At 41.3% G+C, this 21698-nt stretch overlaps 1 protein-coding gene across 1 annotated transcript in view; it reads left to right on the forward strand.

Annotated features, from left to right (window-relative positions):
* Window positions 1-21698, forward strand: part of med13a (mediator complex subunit 13a) — a 72746-nt gene that overhangs the window by 23704 nt on the left and 27344 nt on the right. Inside the window, exon 4 of the mRNA XM_037119287.1 lies at window positions 17106-17251. Coding sequence (XP_036975182.1) covers window positions 17106-17251 — 146 coding nt within the window. The remainder of the gene's footprint in view (window positions 1-17105; window positions 17252-21698) is intronic.

Genomic DNA, 21698 nt, shown 5'->3' on the forward strand with positions numbered 1-21698 from the left:
TCGACCCCTTTTGTGTGTGTGTGTTTTTTGTTTTTTTTGATGTTGCTACTGCGCCGAGACCAGCTGGTCTGACACTGAAACATTTCCTGAGCTGTAATTGATGTAGAGCTGTGGTGTTTGTAATTGTGAAATGGCTTAAGTAATGTTGGCTTTTTTTGTTTCTGTGGGAGTAAGTAATGCTAAGTACACAATGATGGCTCCTACCCTCTTTTGATTCTGTGTTATCCAGAGCTCTAGTTTGCTGTTAATGCAGAGCCTGTCACCATAACGAAACTCTGGTTTGTCCCACCAGCACTCCCACTTTCCCACATATAAATTCAGCATGTTCACCACCTGGGGAGACTAGTAGGTAAAATGACATGACAGTTAATTTGCCAGTTATTTGTAATTGTTTTTAGTCTCTAAAATGTCAAAAATTGTGACAAATGCTCGTCACAATTTGCGATAGTGACCTACTCAGTTTGCCTCTCTTGTCGAGTCAACAGATTGCAGCTCTACATAATGGTCCCATTTATGTCAGTGCTCAGGTCTTTGGGTGACTGGTTGATTCCACAGGTAGTGTGATGTAAAAGTTCCAGGGAAATCCCACTTATTGTCCAGTGAGAAGTGTACTTACTGTACATTGTTTATTGCCCGTCATTCTTGAATACTTCCCCTTCCTCCCTAAACACAGACTAAACTGATTAGATGACGGTGCTTGTTTACTTCTGCTCATCTGTCTTGTCTAAAGACCTTGTTCACCTTTCATTGACCTGTGGGTCAGCCACTAGTTAGGATTGCCTCTCCTCCTGAATCACAATTGGATTAGCATCCAAGAAAATCCCAAGTTTCCTGTTATTTATTTATTTATTTATTTTAAGTGACAATAAAATTAGAGTATATGCTAATCTTCTCACCAGAATTATTGATGTCTGTCATTAGATCTCAGATATTCAGAAATGTTATATTTACCCAAGGTTAGAATTTGGGTCAGCTGGGTGGTGTAGATGCTGGGATTAAAAAAAATGAATTGATTATGAAATGAATTATTGATAATAGCAACTGATCAACTAATCAGTTTGTCTGTACTTGAATGCACCATTGCAGCACAGTTGTTCAACTTCTGAAAGTTATAAATATTAGAAGTTAAAGCTGCAGTGATTGTCGATTAATTGATTTTTTGATTTAACAAAACCTATCGGTACGATAATCAATATATCGTTTAAGCCATTTTTCAAGTCACATTTGGTTGGAAGGTTTTTTCAGTGTAAGGCTTTTCTGCACTTCTTTTGTCAATTATGATGCGAAATAAGAAGTGTTTGGGAGAAGAACAGATTTGAAGACATCACTGTGGGCTCTGGGAAATACTACTCTTTCAGTTTTAATTTGGCATTAAATAGACTAAGTGATTAATTAATTCATCATGAGAATAATCAGCAGATTAATCAATAATGAAAATAAGTAAATTGCAGCCCCACTAAAAGGTCTGTTTTTGTGGTCTGCTTCGATCAAATCTCGTTATTGGCATCACGCTTGATCATCAGGCAGCCCCCGTGTGGCATCCAAAGTCACCAGTTGGTGGAAGCTGTGGCCAGCTGACAGTGTTCATAACCTCAACCCCAGACCTCAGCCTGTGTTGAAATGCTTACATCATCATCATCTCTCTCTCTCTCTCTCTCTCTCTCTCTCTCTCTCTCTCTCTCTCTCTCTCTCTCTCTCTCTCTCTCTCTCTCTCTCTCTCTCTCCCTCTCTCTCTCTCTCTCTCTCTCTTGTTCTCTCTCTCTCCTTCTTGCCTGATGTGTGTGGTAAGCAGTTAGCAGCAAATTGTATTTTCACAATCTTTGATAATGATGACCTCTATTGGAGCTGCCAGTTGCTCCTATTGTCTGCTTCTCTTATCAAAACATGAGGAATTAGCCATATTTCTTGAGACTAGTATTTTTAGGAGATTGGAAAAATAAATAAAGAAATATGTTGAGATGAATGTTAGATTAAAATATTGGCGACAATAAAAGTGGTTTTTGATATGTCTCTCAAAAGAATCAGTGCACATCAGTGTGTGGAAGCCTTTGTCTCCTAACGTGAACTGCGAATGCAGCAGTACGAGTTGATACAGCTGACAGTTATTCTCTTTGTCTGGAGTACAGGCGGCTCCAAGTTGTGCAGCGTGGTTGTTTGTGTGAACCTTATGCTGCTAGGTAGACTGGCTTCAGGAAACAGAGAGAGCGGGAGAGAACACAAGGGATGAAGGGAGGGATGAAGGGAGGGAGGGAGGGAACGAGCAAGGGAGAGCTCCTCTTGGTTGTCATGGCAGCAGGGAAATGCACCATGGGATCGTGTGTTTCCAAGGTGAAGCGGGATGCTCGTGCTCTATTGGTCAGCTTAAGGCAGACTAGCTCGTTGACTCGCTCCTAATTGGCTGCATTACTGAAATTCAGAGCAACATTAAATCCAGCCCGCTTTGATGTTTCAATTTGATCAGGACAAAGGGGATCTCATTTCTTTTTATCTGCTTGGTATGCACTGTGTAATGAAAGCAGCATTTACAAGATCTACAGTGTACTCTTACTGCGCTGCAATCAGGAGAGTGTTAGATTACTACGCCGCTGTATTTAAATAAGTCTCGTCTGCATTTAGTTGCTGCTGTCTGACTGAAAGCATCATTAACAAATCAAGCTGTTGTGAAATGAGGCCAGTGTGCATCAGCTTATACCACAAGAGCAAATCATAATGAATTAATGCAAAGCATAGTTATATAATAACAAATATGCCTGCATAAACGCATGTGACTCTCTTGCTCTTCCTCCCTTTTTTGTGGCCCAATGTTGGGAGGTGAATGTGTGAGTCCTGGTGCGCTGTGGCAGGCGGAAGCAGGGAGCAGCACTCTGTTAAGTAGGACAGTGCAGGATAAAGGGCCACTGCCTCCAGTCTGGGGCTAAAGCGCTAAATTTATCCCCTCCCTGCTCCCAGCACAACACAAACACACAGGGAGGCAGCCACACAAACATGCTCGTCAACAATCGGCATGCAAGCCAGTCCACAGCGAGGAGGTCAGCGGAGGGGCTGGCACATGAGCGTTTCGTCGGAATTACTGGTGTATGACACAAGGAATGCAGCCAGACGAAATGGCATGTAGTGTGCATAGGGGACTAATAGTGCTGATGTAGATCAACAGGACAACTGAGCGCCGCACTTCAGCACCCTGTCCCCTACATTTGGCCCCCCTACCCCCTGGGCTTCCCTCTACTTCATCAGTCTCTCTAGCAACAGGAACTCCGGGGAGACTGGGCTGGGGGACCATGTGACCCGGTGCTCTGGATATATCATGTTGCTGGAGAGATCCTGTCCACAAGATAAATATGGCTCTTAAAGGAAAATACCAGTGTTTTTCATTGGTATGGACCATTTCCTTAATCGCTGTGCACTTATACATTATTAATAGCCAATTTCCCTTTGCATCACTTTAGCGTTGCAATTTAAAGCAATGCCTTTTGTACCACTGACCTTACAAAGACCCCACACTGTAGCTATCTCCGTGCCTCAAGACAAACCCTATTATTTATGTTGATTGCACTGGTTGAAACGGTATTTATTAATTAAGTTATTACCCAATGGAAATAAGTAAATCATGTTACTTGAGCGACATGGATGAATTATGACTTTCTATCATAGTGAACAACGTAGAATGTTACCAAGTGAATGAGAACTCTGATTTACTAAAAGGAGTTTAATATCCATATCCCATGACAGCGTGTGCACGGTTAACAAAAAGCTTAGTGTTTCAGGCAGTGTGAAGAAGCAAAGAGTGATGGAATGTTAAGATAATCATTTACTCAAAAGTATAATTTTGTGAGGTACGTTACTAGATTATTTCTTCTTTCCTACTACTTGACACAGGCACTTTAAACCGGATGAAAAAAACACTTGATAATCTTATAATCAGAAAAATACATGTGATCAGAAATTCCATCAGGCTGATAATTGTTTGACCCCATAGCATACAGTGTATACGTATGTATACATGTTATCATATAAAATATACTAAGACTGTAATGATATACTATGCATTAGTTACTTTTGATACTTTAGAATATTTAATATCAGATACTTCTGCTCAAGTTCTTTTCAAATGGGAGATTCTCCCTTTTACTGAAGTAATATTTTAACACCGTTTTTGCTCGCATGACTTCTGGGGACTGTTTTATCGGCTGATGTATGCACAGTTTTTTGCATTGATCCCTCAAATGTGGTATCAAACTTGTAATGGAAGCAGGATATTTTACAGCATAACCATAAACATTATTGTCTAAAATGACCTCAGGGCTTTGAAAAAGGAAACTTGACTTGAATTTTGATAATTATTAATCAGCCAAAGGATTTGTTTATCTGTGCCACCGAAAGAGTTTTCACATCTGCTGACATCAGCAACATGCATGCTGATACCGATAAGGGCCAATATTGGTGGATAACATCTGCCAACCGAGTAATCAGTCAGGCTCTACTGTTTATAACACTGGAAGCAAGAGACCATCAGAAAACTCAGTAAAACGTATTGTGAGGCTACCAGTTTCCACTCCTGAACGCATTCCTCATTTCTACTAATGCCAGTGAGTGGCCCTGAGAGAGCAAAGAATCTCTCATTTTAAAGTTAACAGTTTTTGTTGTCTTTATGTATTGTAGTGGCGAGAAAACCTGTATTTATGTCAGCAATAGAATTCAGGGGTAACAGCAGGGCCAATCATGTCACTTTTCACTGAGGGAATCCTGTGTCCTCACATTTCCTTCATCCCCCATGTTCCTCTACCCCGCCTCCTCAGCCAGTGCACACTGCATTCCTCCCATTCCTCCCACCTTCTCCATGTGACCAGAGGCTACGGCAGAGTGCGGGGCCAAGCGAAGGTCTGAAGAAGTCGTCATAGTTAATCCGTCAGGCGTCACTTGCTCGCTGCTAGCCAAATGTATGTTTCAGTTTCAATAAGGAACACAACTTTTCATTTTGATTTAACTGATAGTCTGCTTTAATAATGAATAGTATATAAAATAAGTCTTTCTATTAGACAACTGTTTAAACCACTGACTTCCTCTATGTTCAGTGGACAATCAGAGTAGGCTACATAAGGAGTTAAAAGAACACTTACTTCATTTATAAACAAAATATCAAAAAATGATGATGTCTTTATTTTAATTTGGATCTCCAGTCTGATCTCTGAATCTCTATTGATCAACTGACCCAAAAATATCCAGTCCATAGTGAGGCTCACTTTTGATTAGATACATTTTCTGATACCAGTATTTGGTATTTTGTTTTGATATATTGGATAAGTAAGTATTTAGACTTTGAGTACAACAACAACTAATGAATTGATTAGTCTTTAACATCCCAAATTTTTAAATTCATTGCATGGGCTAATAATGCATCTAAAGTATCCTCAAAATACATTGAGGGTTGTCAAATATGTAATCCCTTCTTATAGTGGATGCCAGGATCTTTTGTCTTTTGGTCTCTTTTCTCACTGTGCAGCCATCGACTCAAAGAATGCGTGGTTCATCCTCTTACAGTGTAAGAAATATAATGTTTAATTTAAAAGAATATCTTTGTGGATTTTGTGCAGTTAAAGTGGAAGGAGGCAAAATGCACTTTAACATCCAGTCTGTTAGAATTACAACTTTGTAGTTGGAAACTGCTCTGCTGAGTTGAGGTATGTAAATCCACTACAGACTTTTTTGTTTTACTTGTGTTAATGAAAGTAGTCAATTCAATGCAAAAAAATAGTTTTAGTTGTTGTTGTGACGTGCTGCTGAATGCGCACTTTTTATTATGAATCTTTGATACCTCTCTGCTGCACATTTGTTTTAATGCTGCATTATGCCCACCATCAGCGGAGAGTGTCATTAGTGCAACAGATGTTTTCAAAGCATCAACAAGCACACTTCCACTAGCATAATGCACAAGGCATGAATAACGGCTGATGTCTCGCCAAAGAGAAGTTGACCCCTTGAGGTGCGTTTGAAAATGTTCTCCTCCTGATCAGTCGCTTTTCTTGCATAGTACTGAGGCCAACACACATTGATGATTTACTTGGAAAAAGCTCACATAGCCTTATCCACTGGCGCTAATGTTGCCAAGTATAAAAAGTATAAGGGAATATACTGAATGCGTTCTCTCCCCTTGATTTGACAAATAAAAGAAACGTATCTGCTGACTTAAATGAAACATTACATTTTGAGAGTCACAGTAAAGCAGAGTTATCAGTTCAATAAAAGTTTAAATGCACCACAAGCTGTTAACTTGATATTGAAGTCTCGACACAGAGCCACATAAAAACCCACAAACTTGGCCATTGCATTTAGTTATATTTGCATGTAAAATGTGTCACAGCTGGTAGTCGAAAAATTTCAACCACACTAACTGCAGTCTAACACGATTTTCCAAAAGCGTTTCAGCTCATTTGAAAGAAAAAGAGGCCAAAGCAGGCCTTCCCTTTTGTGGGTTAAGTGCAGAAGCCCAGCTTTAATCCAGGATGAGGCTGACTAATTGGCCATGGCTCTGGGTGATGAACCGTTATTATTACAACTGCACAACTCATATTACTAAGGGCATGATGACCTAATGACTCAGTATGAGCATGGCTTTAAACAGGCTTAAATTTCAACCCTTTTTACATACAACCATATCTGTAGTTTTCAATGACCAGTGTATAGGATGTTGTACGCTACACCGTTAAAGCACAGGATTGTTGCGAGTATGTTATGTTCTTTGTATGTACAATTAAATGCATATCACACTGCAGTGATATACTGAGTGCCTCTTTCACAAGAAGGAACAGATGTTGCATCACGATGCAGTTGCAAAGTGATTATGTGAACATGGTAATGAGCATAATTGCTGAAAAGATTTTTTCTTTTTTTTTCTTTTTTTTTTTCAGAAGCGCAAAGGTATCTGGCTCAGATTGAGACAGTTTGCTTTTTAGCTGACAGCAGGTGTATTAGAGGAACCCTGGGGTGTGCGTACTTGTGTGTGCGTCTGCATCTGAGTGTGATGTAGCTTAAACAGGAAGGGAGCAGGGTACCTGACTTGTTGTCAGGGCTGTGGCAGTATTATCTTTATTCAGCGGAGGCTGTATCTCTGTGTGGCTATGATAGACTTGCAGAGGATCGGATTTCTCCACTTTTTGTGGACCTGTCGTTCTATCTCTCTCCATTTCTCTCTCCCTTCCAAGTTTAATCTGACATATATAAAGAGGCTCACCCCCCTCTCCATTTGTGGCAGAGGGAAATCAATTCAAAGTAATAGAGCTCTGAGAGTGTGTAAGTGAATGTGCCGGCCGTAAGAGTTTCAGTTTAGTGTTTTCTCTAGCACCTACTCTCCTGTGTGAACTGCGCGCTAAAGCCGGCGCTGCTGCGTCTCTCAGGGCTTTGTGTGTTTGTGTGCTTGTGTTACTTTGGCAGCAGACAGTGCTGTTGTTTCCCAGTGGTCAGGTGGCTAGACAGTGGGGAGGATTATATCAGCCTGGAAATGTGTCCTCTAATTCAGTGCTGTTTACCACCTTCATTGTTTGTATCCATCTTTCCTCCCTTATTTGTTTTTATCTTTCACTCTTGAACAAAACACCTTATTATTTCATGAAAATATGTGTGTTGTCCCTTGTCAGTTTCTAATGGGGCATGGATATGAAAGTCAAATTTGCACAGTCTTCAGATATTCTGCCTTTTTGTGTAAACAATAACGCTAACTCAATAATGGCAGTGTTGTTCAGAAAAATGGACTCCACACAGCTTTTGTAGAAAACGCTAACTATGGTTTCTTGGCAAGTCACCTCATGTCTCTTACGTCTCTGTCCTTATTCAAAAAAGTTGATCCTTGTTCATGTAGTGCCCGAGTGATATCGTACGCATTTATTCCGCAAACATTGTTTAATGATGTTGTGCCAGAAACTTCACCAATGCCAGCGCGCCTTGTCACTGCAGCGGCACATGACCGGTCAAAACTTGTTTACATGCCCCAGATCGTAACAACAAGCTGCTGCAAATGGCACATATCCACGTATGAGACAGACCATAGTTCCCCACTGGACACTGTAATGCAAAATGGCCAGAGATGGAAGGGTCCCAGCAGTAGTGACACTTGCTGCTGCTGTTGTTGTTGTGCTGAGGAAGTGTACATGAGCTGAACGGAAGCCCGGTTCTTAGAGCACGGCCAGCCAAGGCCAACAAACATCTGTGGAATGTCACTGCTCTGCAGCCTCCTTCCCTTTTCTCCCGTCTCTATCTTCATATCTTCCCCCAAACTGTCCGTTTAAGCTTCAGGCTGAGTGGCTTCCATTTGACTCTTGATTTGCCCTGAATCAAGTTTCATATTGACTTTATAACTCTGTGTCTAATCATTCACCTGATGCCTGAAAATAAGCTTTTTGTTACCCTATTGCTGGAATGTGTTGACTTGCTAGAAGTGATGAAACTTGGACAGTTTGATCAAAAGAGCAGTGATAAAATGATGCGACAGTGCATACAAGTCATTATGTCAGTAAAATGCAGATTAGCCAAAGCTCCCCTTGTAATAACCCTTCACCTTGACGCAAGCAAACAAATCAAACAGCAGACAGACACCAAACAAGCAGGCAACCAGAAATCCTGCCAAGCCTAGGCACACTCGTGTTGGCTGAAAATATCTAAAGAACAGGAGCAACATATTGTAGGATAGTGCAACAAATGTGACACGAATAGGGAAGTAGAACTCAATAAAAATGCCACTAATGCATGAATATTTGGCAGGAACATAAAAATGGTGTGGTACGAAAAATTCCAGTGCACATTCATTTCTAACAGCTCCGACAGTAAATGAGTGGAGCGGGATGCTCTGTCCCTGTAGGTTTACATGGGCAACTGATTTCGCTGCCATTTGCTGCAACAACAAGCCACAAATTAATCTGCTGGCAAGGCTCGGTGCAGATAACTCACAGAAAATAAATGAGATGGCGTTGCTCACAGCCATTGTTTTATTCAGAAAGAGCAATCTGCTGTCTTCCCATCATTGCAGTTGTCCATCATTTTTGTCAGATAGCAAAAAAAAAAGCAAAGGTTTTCAGTAGATGAGACATAATTCTCACAAGAACAGAAGTTTGAGTTAATATGACTTAGGTGTTTAAAGCACATCGGCCATCTTAAAAGTTCAAGTTTGCTTATTTATTTAATGTACATTTATTGATTAGTCGCAGCACTTAAAATTAATCAGCAGCTTATTCGTTAACTGATGAATTGTTGCAGTAATTTATCAAACTAAAATGCCAAACACTCATTTGTAGGGCTGCAGCGAACGACTGTTTTCAGTGTACATTCATCTGTCGACTTTTTTTAAAAAATGAATTGATTAGTTGTTTGGTCTAAACAGTGTGATAAAATGGCAAATGTTTTACATCATTGTACACTGAGTATCTTTCTTTTCATAACTGTTGGTCAGACAAAACAAGCACTTTGAAGATATCTTAGACTGCGATTGGTATTTTTTAAAAAGTTGGTGACATTTCACATTTTAAAAGATTAATTCAGAATTATATCTGCAGATTGAGTGTTTGAGATGGGATCTGTGGCAAACAGTGGAAAAGATGCAGAATATAGTGTCCAGTGCAACTTGGAAATGTTTGACGAAACTAAAAAAAAGCTGCATTTTGTTCCGCTTCAGTGTGTCAGCGGTGAAGGTGCATTGAATAAGCTCTTGGATAAAGTGACTTGTCAAAAGGCATATTCTGTATACTGCCAGGAAACAAGCTGTGATGCATGTATCTGTTTTTTTGAAGAAAAGTCAAAACTTGGGGATGGCGTGCTACACAACAGACCATCCATGTGACACTGACAGAGGCTGTCAGTCCCACACAGCTCCCTCTCTGCCGCTGCACAGGCTGCCGCTGGCCTTTGGCACCTCGTTTCCATGGCATGCCAGCTAAAGGCAAATGTGCCCACCTGCCCTGCTTTGTATGTGGCCCCATTTCGAATCCTCACCGGACTATCTTATTGTGTCCATACCGAGCCAAAGGCCACTGGCCATTTGCATCTGAGAGGTGGAGCAGGGAGCGCTTCTGTCGACAATCGCAGTGCCGGGTGAGTGAGCGTGCGCCGTGTGTGGTGGAGGTGGCGAGGAGAGGAAAAGAAGAGCGGATCAGAGAGATGCCCAGTGTATTTGGCAGTTAATAGATGAAGAGTGGGAGGAAAGGTGGAGACGGAGAGAGAAAAGATGATTAAAAGATCTTGTGTCTTTCTGTCAGGCTACGACGGCAACCCTCCCTCCTTCCTTTATATTCTCTCTCAGCATGACTGAGAGGGAGAGGTGGAGATAAAAGTGGAATCCCACTCAATTCTAGTTAATGAACATGATATTCTGACAACTATCTAGTTGTTTTGAGGGCTGTTAAACTCAGTATTTTGGGTAGAGTGCAGTCTGCTGAGTCTCATTTTTTCTCTCTCCACTGTTAAAATGATGCATTTAATTCCTCTAATAGTGGAGCAAACAAATGAGATTGGAAGTATTTAGTAGTTTAGAGAGGGATTTTTGTGTCCATTAGCTCATACACAGTGGGCTGCTGACAGGTGGTGTTTTAATCACATACATTACACTCAACATTGGCCTTGGGTTTTGGCCCCCTTTATTCTTTTTTGAAGTGCAAGCAGTATCTTGCTGAAGGGGAGATGACATTCTGAAATCCCAGAGAACCTGAGTCTTGAGGCAGGTTCGACATACTTAAACAGACACAGTGTGTCATGGAGTAGAGCCCTCGAGGGGTCCCTCAGGAGGTTTCTGTGGACCTTCAGGCAAAGTAGGAAATTGTTTTCAAATGAAATCCTAATTTCATTAGGATTTCATTTAGAATGGAGGCACACGGGGAATAATTCAAGGATAATTCATGTTCATTTAAAGGAATAGTTCTGGAAGTCACTGCCGCTTGCCAAGACATAGTCTGTCACCCCTTAAAACAACGTTTTTTAAGCAAGCAAGATATAATGTGTCAAGATTTAGAGGTGCTGCCTAGTAGACTTTATAGAGCTAAACAAGCGCTATCCCCCTTTTCATATGTGCAGCTTGGCTAACTCAAACCAGACCGATACTGGATTTAGGGCCAATGGCTATGCTGTTATTATGGAGTAAAGAATTGCTGGACATTCTCGACAAAAATTGTTTACGTAAAGACACATTTTTTGCAGTCCTCCCTCAAATGTGGTTATCAAACACGTGACAGATACATACGTAATACTGTTACGGTTCAACATTAAACCTTAGTGTCCAAAATGACAATGCAAAAACAACACAAAAGATGCCGATACTGATATATTTGTAATAAGCTTATATTGGCCAACTGTTATCTTAATGGTTAAGCTCTAAAGCTAACTTGCTGCTACCTGTAGCTTCAGGTACAGACACAAGAGTGGTATCAATCGTCTCATCCACTTGTCAGCAAGGAAGTGAATATGTGCTTTTCTGAAAATCTTTAACTCCTCCTTTACGATTTCACCTTGTCTACAGAACAAGTGAGTTTACCACTAAATAATAACCTGGATCAAAGGTATCCCCTTTATGCTTTATTAATCTGTTTGAAGAATTGAATGTACAGGAGAGCCCTTCTACACTTATTGATTTTAACTTCCTCATTGCTACACTTGACCCGCTCAACTGATCTCAGCCACACACATACACACTTTCCCACCATGCTCAGCAGCTGTTGTTTGCCGGTGTATGTGTGGCCCACACGCTGAGGTGTGTGTGTTTTGTGTTTGCCTCACCAGCAGGCCGTGGATGTTTGCAGAAGAATTGAATTTGGCATGACGCTGCGTGTTAGTGGATGTCACGTGTGTGGACAGGACGGCGAACGCTGCTGCTGTTTCTGTTGACGTTTGGGTGCTTGCTGGGCCAAGCGCTAACCAAGCACCTGTTGATATTTGAGCCATGTCTCTGTCGCCGATCCCTCTGCAGCTCGGTGGTCTAAATGTTTAGTTGGGTCAATAGTGTATAAAAAGAACTATTTATGAGGCTGACATACAGGATTATTTCCAGTTTTCATATGATTTGTGAAGAAGTAAATATGCCTCAACTGCGCATGTTTTGTTTATACAGGCAGACATATTTTTTGATTTCCGAGTCAGTGACATATGTAAAGTGATATTTTTATACATATATCATCGTTTAATCACCGCAGGATAGTAATGTGATCATTTAGCATGCAGCAGTGTCAATGCCAACAGCTGGCATGTCAGATAATCTTCTTAACGTCAGCTGACACCGGCGGAGCAATCTGTACAATCACATTTGTCAAGAATTGATTTGAATCTGCTCTGATGCTGTGTGTGAGAGCCGGGCTGTACTTCTGTGTGTTGAGCCACAGATGGCAGCCCTCTACCTCAAGCTTACAAGTGTCCTGCCTGCAAACACAGATGTGTGTGAATTTGTAGCGTCAGGTTTTCTTTGTGTGTGTTTGTGTGTGTGTGTGTGAGTGAGAGGAGACTGCAGTCCCGTTGACGTCTGCAGAATGCAACAACACACTCTGTCCCTCTCTTTTGTAGCCTGTCTCTTTCTTCTTTAAAAATACATTCTTGTAATTATGACCAGCTCGCCCATCTTCCAAAAAGTAGCTTATTCCTTTCAAGAGAACCTTAAATAACCCCTAACATTCCTTTCTGGCCTGTCTCAGTCCAAGTTCTGCTAATGAGGAGGACTCATGCTTGACTACCATTGTAACCCCTGTCTTTATTACTCTACTTGCTGTTTCTCACACAGCCTCCAGGTGGTTGGGTGTCATGCCATGCCCCTGGAGTGGAGCATGCACACACACACACACACACACACACACACACAACACAACCCACATGTACAACTTGGTAAAAGGAGTCGAATGTAACTTATACCTTTGTGTCCCCTCTGTGTTGCCTGTTTGTATGTAAAACAGAAAACACACACTACAAACACTATCGCATACACTCAGTTCTTAAAGGGTGAGCAAAATGTTACTTTAAGTGAGTGATAAAATTTGGGTCAAGGCTCGGAATAGCACCCAACCGATATTTCAACCTCCCCATCAAATCTGTTTTGTTTTTCCTGGTGTTATGCAGTAGGGACTAATTATGCAATGTGTCTTGCATGCTCGGCTAATTTATGGTACACTAAGAATGCATTTCATTCTGTGTATTAACTGAAAGTAATATTTGTTGTGCTTAATATCTATTAAGATGTTATATTGCAGGATTTTAGTCTTAGATTTTAGTACAATATTGGGCCATTTAAACAATATACTGATGTTTTACACACACAGTACATTTTTTTCTTCCCTTGATATAATGTTTGTGGCACACTTTAATGCATTTGGATGATTGAATTATATTATGAATTGGCATGTAATCTGTAATATGCTGTAGGCCTTATAAGACGAGGCAATTTAAAGAAAGTCTCCTTTAACTTTAACTTTATTATTTATTTTTTTTAGATGGGCACAATGCACATTAATGAACATCGAAAATGTCTCTGTAAATATGCCGGGTTATAGCAGAGCTGCTAATTTGCATCCGTAGTCCGTAAAAAAACAAAAAAAACAAACAAAAAAACCCCAAAACAGCAAATAAATAGATAAAATACAAATAGAAGAAACAACACACACACACAAAACAATATATTACACAATCGATAGGATACCAGACCCAGAAGGATATGGGTAATGGTCGCACTTTTGGTGTGATTTGAGCCACTGTTTTAGTTGTCCATTAAAAGAGGAGTATGTGGGGCATTCCCTTATTGTGGAGGGAAGACTATTCTAAATGTCTCCCCCTCTTAGCAAAACTGAGTTGTTAAGTTAATTTTGGGCTAAAGTGAGACTTTTGTGTGAGTTAGTGGACGTTCAGATCGACAACTGCCCTGCATGGTTGGAGTTTTGGGGACTGTTTCTATCGTTGTAAGGGCTTATCAGATGCCAAAACACTGCGCAGCACTGTCTAATATCACAAGAAAATATAATTGCAACTACTCCGGAAAGCAATCACGCTAACAATAATTTTATCTTTATTGTGATGATGATGAGGTAAACAGTCGAGATACGGTGTTTGTGTTCCATTGTAATTTACCAGGAATGTGCCCTTACTCTGCGTTTAACTGCTGGATGATGTCGCCTCATGGTATGGTAAAGGTTGATGCTCAGCTTTTCTCCTGGACGATCCTGCGCTATTCAGAGTATCATCCAAAATTGCAACCTTTCAGGGTGAAGCTCCCTTTTTTTGTGTTCCCTGCGTGCGCAGCCCTCGAACGAAACACTAAGTGTGGAAACTCTGAAAGACACCTGCATGATTTGGCTTAACTCAGACTGCAGAAGTCTTGTATTAGTTTCTGTGAAACTACAGCACGCACGGCTGTTTTCTGTCTGAACGCCCAGTAACTCAGACTGCCGAAGCCTTAGATTAGCTTAAGAATGAATTATTTTACAGGGTGAGGACTGTAAATTTCATCCGTGATGACTTACATTGTGATCACGTTAGAAAGGAATTGCGTCATGGCCAGTACAAACGCGTGGAATGATTACAGCTATTTTAATGTACAAATAAGCCTGTATGTGTTGTATTATGACAGACTTGAAGAAATCTGAAACGCTCCTTAAATGTCATGGCAGTAGCAGTCCAATATCTGAGTTTTGCATGTTTTAGCACTGCTGAGGATATCCAAGTCTCCCTCCTTCTCTGACTCACCTTCATTAGCCTACTTGCTTCCAGCTGTAGAATATGAATATCTTACACCCATGGCCATGGGACTAACTAGCACCACATAATTTTTTCAGAAAAAATGTGTAAGATGAATGTCAAGCTCTGGGGGGCTTAGGGCATCTCTTCACTACGTAGGTGGTATTATCTTCTTGAAGTGCTCTCTCTCTCTCGCTCTCCATCTCTCTATCTGCCTCGCTCTCCCGCTCTACTCCTTCTCTTTAATCCTCTGCAGAGTAGGTGTGCCAGAGAGAGACGGGGAGAGAAGACTGATATTTGCTTAACCAAATCCTCGGAGGAGGCAACCCTCTTTGATCCACTTCCAAATTCACAGCGTCCTCTTTCATTTGGTCATCCGTCACTTGCGCTGTCTCTCTCGCACTCCCTGCGCTTGTGTGATTTGTGTGTGTGTGCGCGCGCGTCGTGGGTGTGTGTTTTGGATGAGCGCGGGCTGAAAGAGAGAGGAAAGCCTGCAGACAATGGCCCGCATTTTGCTCTGCCCCCCCCTCTCCTTCCGTCTGCTGTGTCCTTGCTTTCCGTTTCTTCTTCAACTTGTCACTTGTGTTGTGTGCTGTTGAGGTCAGACTGGCACAGGCAGGCGTTGTTGTAAGCAGAAGAGCTGCTGTGTGTGTGTGTGTGTGTGTGTGTGTGTAGGAGACAGACAGAGAGAGAGAGAGAGAGAAGGTACTGTTGGAGCTGAGCGTACTGGCTGGAAAGCCAGGGTTAGTCAGGGCTTGCCCCTTTGTTTTACACACAGTGCTATCTACACTAGATGGATAGAACTACACTCACAAACACATACCACCTGTGAGCGCTGCTGTGTTGACTTACTTGCACCCTGACCTCTGCAGGCCATTAAAGTCTCTCACCTCAAATTCCCCACCCATATGTGCTGTTTGCAACCGTAATTCCAAATGAATTAGGGGAGCTGTGCGTCTTCTCACTTGGCATGTTGCAGGCACTGAGTTGATAATGAGTGCATATTTACAACAACAAAAATGCAGAGGCTCAACATTTTTGTTAAAATGATGTTATAACAAACCCCCAAAAATGTCACATCATCATGATTTTTCTCATTCTATTCAGTGCAACTTATGACGCAAAACTGATCAGTCACAGTAAAGCGTGAATTGTGTGCTCATTGTAGTGTGGGTTTAAATAACCACTGCATGATTTGTTTTTTTTTTTTTTATCATGTTGCGTGGCCCTTTTAGATGTTGGTCCTTTTCTGTACAGCGTTCAGTTAAATGTAGGTCGAAAAGCTTTTGCAAATGATCGTACCGCAGTTTTACAAGCATTCCGCCTTCTTTGGAAAGCAGGATTTCTATTTTTACTATTAGCATGACTCTGGAGCAGGGCTGGCACTCACAGAGTAACTCACGAATGTGACACTATCATGATGCTGATGATGATAATAGTATCAAACAGTGATTCTGTGATACATTGTACCTACGATGCATCTTGAAGTCTGTGTAGCTCAAAAAGAAAAAACATAACCCCACAATTATTTATTTATTTATTAATTAATTTAATTTATAAATTGGCAGCTGAATTTAAACGGTATATAAAGAGTGCATACAGCTTAGTGCCTGTTTAACACGCACGCACACACACACACACACAGAGTTCAACTTTACGTTCGCGCATGTATTCTTGCCATTGAAAAAAGCCATAAACAGCAGAATAGTTTGAAGTTAAAAGGCATGATCCAACTATGCCTTACTAAAACTCTAAATTTGAGTTGTGTGAATCAGAAGTTTACACCACAAACATTTACAAGGCAGTGACTCTGAGGTGGAATCTCTTTAAAGCACCTGCATATGTTAATATAATGTAATATAAAGGAATCAGTGCCTCTTGCGATATAATATATTGATCGATATTTTGTCCCACCCCTACTCTAGAGGGCTGCGAACATTTAGCAATATTGTGTGCAGCATTGTCAGACTACTATATTGTCAGACTATATATATTGTCCAGCCATCAGAACAGTTTGATACAGGCTTATATCACCAGCGGGTGCACAGATTAGTAGCTCCTTCTTTTACTCCCTTATCTATCTCTGGCCGCATCTTTCTTATCAGGACTTTCTGCCATGTTGAAGCAGAATATGAGTGAGAGCGCAGAGTCTCTATTGTAGACTTAGACAAGTAGAAAAGACATGCTTTTATAATCATATTTTCTCTTTCTACTTTTCCTTTCCCTGACGACTTTTCTTTCCCTGTGAAAAGGAACATGAACTCGGCCGTCTGATCTGCTCCCTTTCCTTACAGCACTCACTTCTCCACCTTGCACTCTTTTGGAGTTATTCATTGCAAGCGGTGCTCCTTTTCAAAGGTGAATATTAAAGCAGCGCAATCCCAAATGACTCATCTCTCTATTTCTCTCTCCCCTCTTCTTCCCAGTGAGCACCTATCCTGCGCCTTCACCTTCTTCTTGCATGGTGAGAGCAACGTGTGCACGAGTGTGGAGATCAACCAGCACCAGCCCGTCTATCACCTGACGGAGGAGCACCTCACTCTGGCTCAGCAGGCGTCCAGTCCCTTCCAAGGTGGGTGTCTGGTCCATGACACATGGCAGTTTGTGAGCAGCTCAGAATGCACAGGTGGAAAGTGAAGACGTTTCTTGTGCACCCCACTCTTGTCCAGTTAGAAACTTAGTTCCACCTTGCTTGATCGGTTATTTGTTTGCTTTGGGATGTCCTTTTCAAATGTTTGCTGCTGGCACACATCATATGCATGTTTTTCCTCAAAGTATGCGCAGTGTGTTATATTGTCTCACTTTGATTTGACCGTCTAATGGAGTGCTACAAAGTTTTTGGTGACACAACATTACCCTCAAGTTTTGTCCAGATCTGATCAGCTGATTGCAGAGACAGCATGATTATTGTGGGAGAAAATAAATCTGACTACTACGTCTCTTTTCTCATTTTATTTAATTATCTGCTTCACGACCAAATGGAATCCCTGATTCAAAAACAAAAGGCCGTAATCAGCTGACAGAATCCAGTAGAAGCCCTCTGACATTTGCATATTTGAACACATGCCTGTGAACTCAGATGGCCAGGCCAGAAAGATTGGTTGCCTGTTGTTGTGTTCTGCTTTGCAAGTTTATTCAGAATCAGTCAGCTGAGAAGAATCTTTCATTTACTGCAAATAATCAAACAGTTTCCATTCTAAGCAATTAAACTGGACCAAGGTGTACAGAATTGCTCAGTCCGACCCCAGATTTTGAATTTGGTACAATATCTGGCTGGCATTACTGCAGCTGTCAGCCACTTTTAAAACTGTTCATCCTTTGACTTAACCTAGCTGCATTTATTAAAAAAAAACAAACAAACTAAATGCCGTGTTGTTGATTACAAATGCATTATAGGTTACAGTTCAGCTTCAGGAAACTCCTTGTAAAATAAAGGCAAAAAGTTTGGATCCAAGATAACTCTAGTAGACCTACCAGACTTTGTAGAATTGATATGCTTTTGCATGTACAAGTCCCAAGGGAACCAGTTCAGATATAACTTGACACTACCCTTTAACAGAAGCTACTTAAACATGTTAATCTTTGGGACCCCATTTAGGTTGTAGAGCAAATCACCCCCCTGTTGCCCTGGGGAATTAAGGTTGAGTTAACTGGAGTGAAATACGAAATCTTTTTAAGTCATTTAAAAAGATATTTGATTAGAAATGTTAAATGCTCAGAGTAAATTAAGGAGTGCAATTTCTTGAATGGAATGTATTAGGAAGCTGTGTGTGCGCTTTCGCTGAGATGATGCATACAATCTCCAGTCAGTCTGTCGTTTATTACAGATTGGCTTGCTGCCAGATAAAAAAAGAAAAGCCCCTGTAGTCACTTTAAATTATAGCATAGTGTAGTTATAAAAATCTGCCGCTCTAATGATATTCCATCATTGGCTCTAAATTCATTACCCCACCCTAAGCCAAAGACTATGTAATCCCAAAACCATTGTTTGCTTTCATTTCCACTCACACATAGAATTGGTAATGTAATGACTATGATACATTTTGAATTATCTTGTGCAGGGAAGAAAATTCTGAACAACACTATTAGAATGAAATGATTTCACACACTTATCCTGTTTGTGTTTGTCCCAAAAGTGAGGTTTGAATATCTCTTTATCTGACTAAACAACCTGAAACAGACTCAAGATAAAATTTGTATTATTATTATTATTATAACACATTTTTAAACATACTTGAGTTTGAGTGGAGTCAGCCCAGATTTTAAAATCTTAAAATGACCTTGCCTTTATTACTCCTCTCCAACAAATGTTAGCTGAGCGACACATGAGCCCTGCAGAGAAGTTTTGCTCTTTTACCTTCTCATCTGTAGTTAGATGTATGTGGTTCAGTTCTCTCCTCGCCATACGCCCCCTCCAGAGTAATAACAGTGATCACTCCCTCCATTCGCCACAGTAATTCCCATATAGCCAACCCCTTGACTGCCTCTGAAGCACTCCTGAAGGGAGGTGATAATGTCCCGTCTAGTTAGAGACTAGTGCCTTGGATAAAAATAAAATGATCATCGGAAGTTGGTGCATGTACTCCTGTAGGGATGCTGATGGGTTTTTTTGAAGTCCTTTAAGATCAGCACGTTGTTCCCCAGCCAACAACTAGCATATGGTCACTCATGACTCATTTTATTGGTCATTGAATACCTGCCTTTGCTCAGTTACCCTTTTTTTTCTATTTTCCAAGTCATCTAGATAGGAATATTTTAAATTGTCAGACACACACACACACACACACACACACATCTCCTCCTTGTGCATTGTGAGATAACACTGCTTCCAAATGAAGCGGACATGTGTCTCCATAGTGTGTGCGTATTTTTTTTACGATCAGCACAGGCTGCGTGTTCAGTCATCAGAGTACAGTGTGTATGTCTATGCGCAGGTGTGTGTTTTCACCGCCGCAGTGCATCTCCTCCTGGCTAACCAAGCATAGCGTCGAGGAAGGGCTGACTTCCATCCCCTTCATCCATCCATCTCCCCCCTCTCTCCCCCTCTCACCTCTGCCAAGCTTGGTTTACTGTGCGGCAGAGCGCTCCGGCAGGCAGACCTCTCCAGGATGTGACCTCATAAAAGGGCGCAGAGTGAATGTAATGAACTCTCAGCCCATTACACTGATCTGAGCACATTTGACATGTCTTCAGGGAGCTGGAGATAGACTCACAGTCAGAGAGAGAGAGAGAGAAAGGGAGAGAGGCAGTACGGATGGAGGGGAGGGTGCGGCGGGGTGGCGATGGCGGAAAACGGTAAACCATTTCCATAATTGTGCTGAATTTGATCTCTCTTCTACAACTGGCCTCAGGTCATAGCAGTGTGTGTGCAGCTATAAAAATACAGCAAGGGAAAAGGATCAAGAGTTACATTTAATTAAGGTTAATATGATCAACCATAGTTGGATGTTGTTGTGTACTGCATCATAAATTACCTTTTTTTTCTTTACTCAGTGAGGGTCAATTCTTTTGCTGAGGTAGTATTTTCTGTTGGCTGAGGTGAACGTTAGACTGAGGGGGCATCTAGGATACATTGTGTCTGCACAACATGTTTTTCGCGGTTTATTTTTGAACAGTGTTTCAGTATTCAAATGTTTTGAATGCCACCTGGATGAAGAATATCATTTCTGCTGGTCACTGGCTTCAAAACGTCCTTAAATTTTGCATCGGTATATTCGATCTTTCCATCAAACCAGGTATTATCAAAACTTCCCAAAGTTGTAATGCTCAAGATTAGTCAACGTCACACCTGGGGTTACTGTGGCAACCAAAGATGCTTTTAAACACTCTTGAGCAGCTACTTTGCCAGTGGTACGTCAGCAGCTGGTCTATCTGTTCACTTCCCAACCAGTCAAAATCACCTTGGTCTGATAAAGAAGTCAGTCAAAAATATTTGCAAAAGCATCATTTCTTCCAAACAACAGAGGGATACAGTAAAGTTGGTTACCTTGCAAAAGGCTTGGAGTTATGCAGCCCTGTCACCTGCAGCTCTTCAGCTGCTTCCTGTTCCATTACCCCCTTACAAATGTTAAAACTGATACCAGTGAGATAAAATTGCACTTGATTGTTCTCCTGTGAATCCCTTGGGCTGAGGTGGGCAATCAGAATCCTGCACGAGACTGGTAGACTCCGCCACTACCAATAAAAGCTACCGTATAGAGAGGTAATCATATATTGAGTGGTTTATTGCAGATAAAATGCAGACCACAAATGGTTCAAAAATGGGATTTGATTTCATGACGGTCTTAGCGATCTTATCTTTAAGTGTTGGACCATTTGAGAGGTGCACCTCTTCTCCGTTTCTCCTACTCTTTTTTTTCTTCTGTTGTCTTCCGCCATTTTTGTTATCCTGGAAGCTTTTCTTTGGTCCAGCCGCAGGATCAATACCTTGGACAGAGGCCATCCAGTATAGTAATGACACACTAGAAAAGCAGTGCAGAGAGACATTAACTAATGCTCATCCACCCACCCATCCCACCCTCTATACGCCCTATCCACATTTAAATATATGCCGCATGTAGAAAACGCGAACAGATGCATAACAAGCTGACAGATTGCGTTAGTATATATGCGTGTCAAGTTGATCTGCATATGGTCTCTGTGCTCATATGTATGCATTATGCATGTTGGTTTATATTACTATCTCTATTCTCTGATAGATGTAGGTCTGCTCTATAAGAAGACTGATGGGCTCTCTGACTCTCATATGTCTGTGCAGTCAAGTGTGTTTGCCGAGGAGTGGCCCTTTTTATAAGCCTCTGTTTATGGGCTCTGAGAGGCCACCGCTTGCCAATAATTGGTGTCTGGATTGCTCTGTAAGTATTTGGCGTGTCAGCCGGGACCGACTGGGTCCAGCAGTGCTCTGGAAAGGTCAGAGCACAGCTGATTCGTCCGAGATGGCAAAATGACAGGGAAAGGAAAATATGTGGGAGAAGGAAACCAGCAAAGATGATCAAGGCGAGAAGAATTGGATTGTTGCA

Source organism: Acanthopagrus latus, chromosome 13, assembly GCF_904848185.1.
Source record: "Acanthopagrus latus isolate v.2019 chromosome 13, fAcaLat1.1, whole genome shotgun sequence".
In the NCBI taxonomy this organism is placed as follows: domain Eukaryota; kingdom Metazoa; phylum Chordata; class Actinopteri; order Spariformes; family Sparidae; genus Acanthopagrus; species Acanthopagrus latus.